Source organism: Ranitomeya variabilis, chromosome 2 (assembly GCF_051348905.1).
Source record: "Ranitomeya variabilis isolate aRanVar5 chromosome 2, aRanVar5.hap1, whole genome shotgun sequence".
NCBI lineage: Eukaryota > Metazoa > Chordata > Amphibia > Anura > Dendrobatidae > Ranitomeya > Ranitomeya variabilis.
The window spans coordinates 825,925,209-825,932,282 of NC_135233.1; the positions used below are offsets into that span (position 1 = coordinate 825,925,209).

At 42.9% G+C, this 7,074-nt stretch overlaps 1 protein-coding gene across 3 annotated transcripts in view; it reads left to right on the plus strand.

Annotated features, from left to right (window-relative positions):
- The window catches only part of LOC143807933 (glutathione S-transferase 3-like), a 31,245-nt gene extending 24,414 nt beyond the window's left edge, over positions 1-6,831 (plus strand). For all 3 annotated transcript variants that reach the window (XM_077290042.1, XM_077290043.1, XM_077290044.1), the window contains exons 5-7: positions 1,057-1,198; positions 4,512-4,637; positions 6,483-6,831. In XM_077290042.1, coding sequence (XP_077146157.1) covers positions 1,057-1,198; positions 4,512-4,637; positions 6,483-6,608 — 394 coding nt within the window. In that variant the 3' untranslated portion in view covers positions 6,609-6,831. The remainder of the gene's footprint in view (positions 1-1,056; positions 1,199-4,511; positions 4,638-6,482) is intronic.
- The last annotated feature ends 243 nt before the right edge of the window (positions 6,832-7,074 follow it).

Consider the following 7,074-nt stretch of genomic DNA (forward strand, 5'->3'; position numbering starts at 1 on the left):
CTCACCACAACCTTGTCAAATGACAAATGCACTTGAAGGGTGCAGCAGGCCCCCGATAATAAATGCTAAAGCAGCACAGGTGCAAGCTACTGATGAGAGCAACCACCCACTCACCCAAACATCAGAGGGGTTGGCTGCCTAGTAGCAAAAATGCACACAGGTAAGGCCTGCATAAGACACTATTCACACAGATAAATGTGATGCACAGTGTCTGGACAACCTATTGATCACACCCTTATTATCGGGGGCCTGCTGCACCCTGCGAGTGCATTTGTCATTTGACAAGGTTTTGGTGAGTCTGCTCTTCATGTTGTAAAACCTAATGAGCCATTCCCTGAGGCCTCATTCAGACGTCTGTGAATCACGTACATGTTCTATCTATTTTGCGTTTTTTTTTGCGGATTTCCCACTATGTAATCCATTGGGAAAAATCCGCCAAAAAAAAAAACGCACCAAAAACGCATGCAGATTTTTTGCAGAAAATTTCAGGTTTTTCTCAGGAATTTTCTGCAATAAATCCTGAACGTGTGCACATAGCCTAATAGTACACTCCCAGTACATTACATGCAGATATTCGCACATTTAATGAATAAAAAACATAGTGGGAGTGCGTTGTTAATGAATCAAGCACCTGATTCCAGCATGCCTCCTCAAGACCAGTGTGAAAAACGCCAGTCTTGATTAATCTGGACCAAAATCTCTACACAAATCTCTACACAAATCAGATTTCCTATCTTTAGGTCTCCTCACGCATTGGAAATGTGATCATATCTCAGCCTTCATAGGAGGTATAGGAAATGTATTTCACATGTTCTACTTTCACTAAGTAAAGTGCTTTTTAGTCAATTATTTTCACATCATATTAATCACTTGTATAGTTAATGTGATGCTGCTTACATTTGAGTGTCCATCATGGATCTGAAGTTCTGAGTGCAAAAATATGTACGGTAATTAACTTAGCTTGCATACTGCATGTAGTTAAATATTCACAGTCCATAGTGTAGACATATATCTACCTAATAATATATACATTGTTTCCCCTTTCTTGCCTTCCAGTATTGATATGTATGTTGATGGAGCCACTGATCTAATGACAATGATCTTGTCCTACTTCTTCCTCTCCGATTGTGATAAGAAAAATCAAATACAAATGATGAAGGAAAAAGCACAGAAAAGATACTTTCCTGTGTACAATAAAGTAAGAAAGTAACTTTTTTTTTTTTTGCCGCTTTTGTTATAACATTCTATTTATTATTGATGAATGAATTTATTCTAGAACCTGAGGACCCCGTTGTTCTTCATCTCGGTGTCAGTTTTTGTTGGTGCTTGTCCATGATTTAGACATTCCCAAAAAGACCAATGGAAATCTGTAAAGCTGGCCTGGTATGTTGCATCAGTGAGGCCTGCAATGACTGATGACTGAAAGCCACGTTAGCCACATGGCTGTCAGGGACTGGTGGTGAGCAGTGGAAGGGCACTGGAAGCGTCTTTTACTCATTTATTACCAGTTAATTGGCTTTGGGGAAAACCTTTCTAAATCTTGGCTTAAAGGGACTCTGTCACCTGAATTTGGCGGGCTATGTAAATGCCCTGTGTCCGGTCCAATGGGCGGTGTTTCCTCCCATTACTGCGTATGCGTCGGCACACTATGTCCCGGAAGTATTTCGCTGTGTTCCGGGACATAGTGCGGCGGCGCATGCGCAGTAAAGCTTTTTGGCTTTTCCCGCAGTTGGGCAAAGCATACCGTGCATGCGCGAGGCAAGATTGAATTGCGCACACATGAACTACGGAGGAAACGTACTCAAATTCAACAAAATATTGCGGACAGCGGGAAAGGAAGGGGTGAATGAAAGAAGAGGAAACGCCGCCCATCGGACCGGACACAGGGCATTTAAGCCCACCAAATTCAGGTGACAGAGTGCCTTTAAAGTGGATCTGACCCAGACTTCTCAATAGAACCTGCATATATTATTCAATCTTTTATGCCTGCACTTAATTAAAAAAAAAAAAAAAAAAGGGGGCAGAATCTAAGTAGTGGAAGAGCTCATTAGCCTAAATAAATTCAGTTTCCACCCATCTAGCCTGACTGAAAGCTGCAGCTTGTCCTGAGCAGTATGAGATCTCTGCAGCAGCAGGCTGGAGGAAAACTGAGGGACTGTTAATCAGGCCTGGTGGAAGGAAAGTAAGTTTGTTTTCAATAAAGATTATATGGTTATTCTGACATGAATGAATAAAGTTAAGGTACCTTCACACTAAACGACGCTGCATCGATATCGACAACGATGCCGATCGCTGCAGCGTCGCTGTTTGGTCGCTGGAGAGCTGTCACACAGACAGCTCTCCAGCGACCAACGATGCCGAAGTCCCCGGGTAACCAGGGTAAACATCGGGTTGCTAAGCGCAGGGCCGCGCTTAGTAACCCGATGTTTACCCTGGTTACCAGTGTAAATGTAAAAAAAAACAAACACTACATACTTACATTCGCGTCCCCCGGCGTCCGCTTCCCTGCACTGTGTGAGCGCCGGCCCTAACAGCAGAGCGGTGATGTCACCGCTGTGCTTTGCTTTCCGGCCGGCACTGACACATTCAGTGCAGGAAGCTCTGAGCAGCAGCACGGACGCCGGGGGACGTGACAGACATCAGAGGGTGAGTATGTACTGTTTTTTGTTTTTTTTTTACTTTTACAATGGTAACCAGTGTAAATATCGGGTTACTAAGCGCGGCCCTGCGCTTAGTAACCCGATATTTACCCTGGTTACCATTGTAAAACATCTCTGGTATCGTTGCTTTTGCTGTCAAACACGACGATACACGCCGATCTGATGACCAAATAAAGTTCTGAACTTTCAGCAACGACCAGCAATATCACAGCAGGATCCTGATCGCTGCTGCGTGTCAAACACAACGATATCGCTATCCAGGACGCTGCAACGTCACGGATCGCTATCGTTATAAAGTCGCTTAGTGTGAAGGTACCTTTAGTACACCAGCATAATAAAGATTAAGCGATCCACTTAATAATGTATGCAGTTTGTATTGTGAAATCTGGTCACAGATCTAAATGGATTATACAGCTGTTCCCTGATTTCTCATTGCAGACGAGAAGAATCGTATCTTTATGTAACCAATAATGATGCAACCAGCTTTGTCTGGAGCTATATTACAAAAATTCTATGCACTGTTATGAGAATGGGTATGATGGAATTAAAGGGATTGTCTACTACTTGGACAACCCCTTCTGAAACCCTTTTTTTCCACCCAGTAAAATAATGACATTTATACTCTCCTCCGTTGCAGCGGTGTTGGCACTGGCTCTCCCCGGGCTCTTGTCACATTATGGGAGCCCTGGGAGAGCCACTGCTGGAACAGTTTCGGCGCTGCAGTTGTCTATTTGCTATATACAGGGAGGACACTTAGGGATTCAGAAGGGGTTATCCGAGTAGTGGACAACCCCTTTAAGTAGTAGCCATCGTCATCTAAATCCTAATTTTAATTAAGAGATGAGTTAGCAGCCTCAGACTGGTGATTTTTCTCAATATCACACATTTACAGTGGTCACCAGAGTCCTTAATGCCTCCCTAAAGGCCTCAGACTTGGCAGAAGTCTGGTGTGAACTGCAGAGTTTGTGGCACTTCAACATGCAGAGCAGGATCCCACAAACATATGTGGCTTTCCTTACTATGAAAGCGCAAGATCGCACTTTGCACTAACCGTAACTGCTCTAGTGATGTTGCCTTACATTAGAAGGTCCCCGCTTAGTTAGGTCTGTGGCAGCGATGGGTTGGTTCAAAGTGAGATCTTCCCCTTTCACAGTGAGGAAGGTCCTGAAGGGATGTACGATACCGGCCTGCATGCTACGATCTCACAATATGGAAGTTTGGGCACAACATTTGCTAGAAAGTTTGGTCCTTTAGGAGGGGCATTAGTGACCAGTTTTACTACTGCACACAAATAGTCAGCTCACATGGAGATCTGCCACCTCTCATCTGTTCCTGCACGGAGGTTGGAGCACACAGTTCATAGGAGAAAATACGATGAATGCTGCAGGAAATTCAAGTAAAAATTGTTCTTTATTTCTTCATGTTAAAAAGATAGATAATGGTAAAGCACTCAAAAACTGTTACACAGCACCACGCATCAAAAGTTCATGGAGTGGCAGCGTTATTCCGACGCGTTTCGACTTGATGTCTTAAGCCATGATTAAGGCATCAAGTCGAAACGCGTCGGAATAACGCGGCCACTCCATGAACTTTTGATGCGTGGTGCCGTGTAACAATTTTTGAGTGGTTTACCATTATCTATCTTTTTAACATGAAGAAATAAAGAAGAATTTTTACTTGAATTTCCTGCTGGATTCATCGTATTTTCACTTTTACTAATAGGTGATAGTTTTATAAATCACAAGTGTGAGGCTGCCCATGTTTTTCTTAAATAAAAAGTGTAGCGACAGACTTATGACAGACACTCTTTAAGGAGATGTACCATTAGAAGAGTCTCCTTTTGTATTTTAGGTTCTTGAAGGTAAGGAATTCTTAGTTGGAAACAAGCTAAGCTGTGCAGATGTTTATCTATTGGATACCATCCTATCACTGGAAGAATTTCATCCTGACATCCTGCAGAAATTTCCTAATTTACAAGTAAGTGTTGTATAGCATGAAAACGACTACTGTTTTATAAGATAATGCAAAAAAGAATACAAGCAATTGGGAAGCCATTGTGTTCAGTTCAAGGAATTTCAAGGGAAATTATAGTAAAGAGCCTCTCATGTGTGGTAGATAGTGATGAGCGAGTATACTCGTTGCTCGGGTGATCTCCGAGTATTTGTTAGTGTTCAGAGATTGTTTTCATCGCCGCAGTTGAATGATTTACAGCTACTAGCCAGCCTGATTACATGTGGGGATTCCCTAGCAACCAGGCAACCCCCACATGTACTCAGCCTGGCTAGCAGCTGTAAGTCACTCAGCTGAGGTGACAAAAACTAAATCTCCGAACACTAACAAATACTCAGAGACCACCTGAGCGTGCTCGGGAAAACCCGAGCAACGAGTATACTCTCTCATCACTTGTAGTAGATTCTACGACTTATTAAAGAGAATCTGTCAGTAATATTTTCCCTACGCAAGCCCAGGTACAACGGGGTAGGGAAGTATATTTTAATATTTTTTCCAAGAATACCTTTTTTGATTTTATTTTCTTCGTTGCTACTAGTGATGAGCGAGCGTGCTCTGATCTAGTGCTATCTGAGCATAATTGGGTGTTATCTGAGTATCGTGGGTGCTTGAGTAATATGTTTGAGTCCCTGCGGTTGCATGATTTGCGGCTGTTGGGTAATCCCTACATGTGTTGCAGCTGTCTAAGGCTACGTTCACATTTGCGTTGTGCACCGCAGCGTCGGCGACGGAATGCACAATGCAAATGTGAACGCATGCACAACGCAGCGTTTTGTGATGAATGCGTCCACTTTTGCATGGTTTTGGGTGCAGAAAAAACTGCAACTTGCTGCGTCCTCTGCACCCTGATGCATGCACCACAGTGACGCATGCGTCACAAAACGCAAGTGCAACGCATGTCCATGCACCCCCATGTTAAATATAGGGGCGCATGACCCATGCGGCGACGCTGCGGCGCAGAACGCTAATGTGAACGTAGCCTAACAGCCGCGAATCATGCAGCCGCAGGGACTCTAACATATTACTGAAGCACCCATGATATTTGGATAACAATCTAGCATGCTCGTATAACACTATATCCGAGCACGCTCACTCATCACTAGTTGCTTCCTGATGTTCCATTGCTGTAAAATTTTTATATTCATATACAAATTAGCTTTGCAAGGGCGCAGGAGGGCGGTTCAGTGCACTTCCAGTCCTTGGGTCATTTGTACTTCCCACCGGTGCTGCAACCACTCATGATTGACAGTGGAGACAAAGGCTGTGCTGCATACCCTCACCTCTGCTTGCCTAGGCCAAATATTACTGATAAGATTCCTTTTAATGGAATTATGACTGTATAAGTGCAATTATCATGGTCATCATCTCATCCGTACAGTTCCTCCAGCCACAGTGTACACATTTTACCAGCTCTGTGGAGTCAGTAAGCCAAACCTCCAACTCCTCAAATTCCCTGACTCCGACTCCACAGCACTGGTCACTACTGAGCATGTGCATAAAGTGCAGCACAGATTCATCTCAACTAAAAGCCCAGATCCTCAGATCAGGAACAGAGCAGACATTTATAGGACATTACATACCTTTCCCAAATTCTTATGAAAACACGTCCTGCATTGTACTACTGTACCCAACTTATTGTATATTCTAGGAGTCGGTCCATTTTCTACCGACTCCACAGCCCTGCATTTTACTGCTGTAGATGCGGTTCGCTAATATTTTTCAGGCAGCTCCAACCGTACATGCATTTGCCGATTGTGTAGAAGCTTTGGTTTACTGTTGCAATGTTAATGTATTTACGTATTCCTTATTCAGGCTTTTAAAAAGAGAACCTGTGAAATTCCAAATATAAAGAAATTCTTGGAGCCGGGAAGTAAGAAAAAACCAATGGCTGATGCCACCTATGTGAACACCGTGACGGAACTCGTGTTCAGTAAATAACTTACAGTTCAGCTGCATGAAAACTTGTGACTTTCTCCACGTGAATTTTACTCCCGGAAGTTTTCTCACGTGATCAATCTCGGGCAACCAAGTTTTCTGTGTTTTGTAACTTTTTACTAGCTATATTTAATGTATGTTACTTATCGCTACTTTATCTCTTACATGCTGCACTCTGCAATATCAAAATAGCAATCCTTCAAATAAAGAATTGATTAAAAAAAAATGTAGTATTGGTTTTAAGTTGAAATTCCATTATCACGATTTCTGTCCATTCCTACAATGCAATCTATCCCAGCCTTTCACTGTAGACGAATGGCTTGGGTGAAATACTTTTTGCGGTAATGTGGTGTTATATTCACTCACAATGATTTCTAAATCCTATTAGAAAAGGTGTCCTAGCAGCATATCTGGCTGAAACTCGCTCATTCAAGTCCACAGGTGTGCAAAAAAAATAAAAATCTGCCAT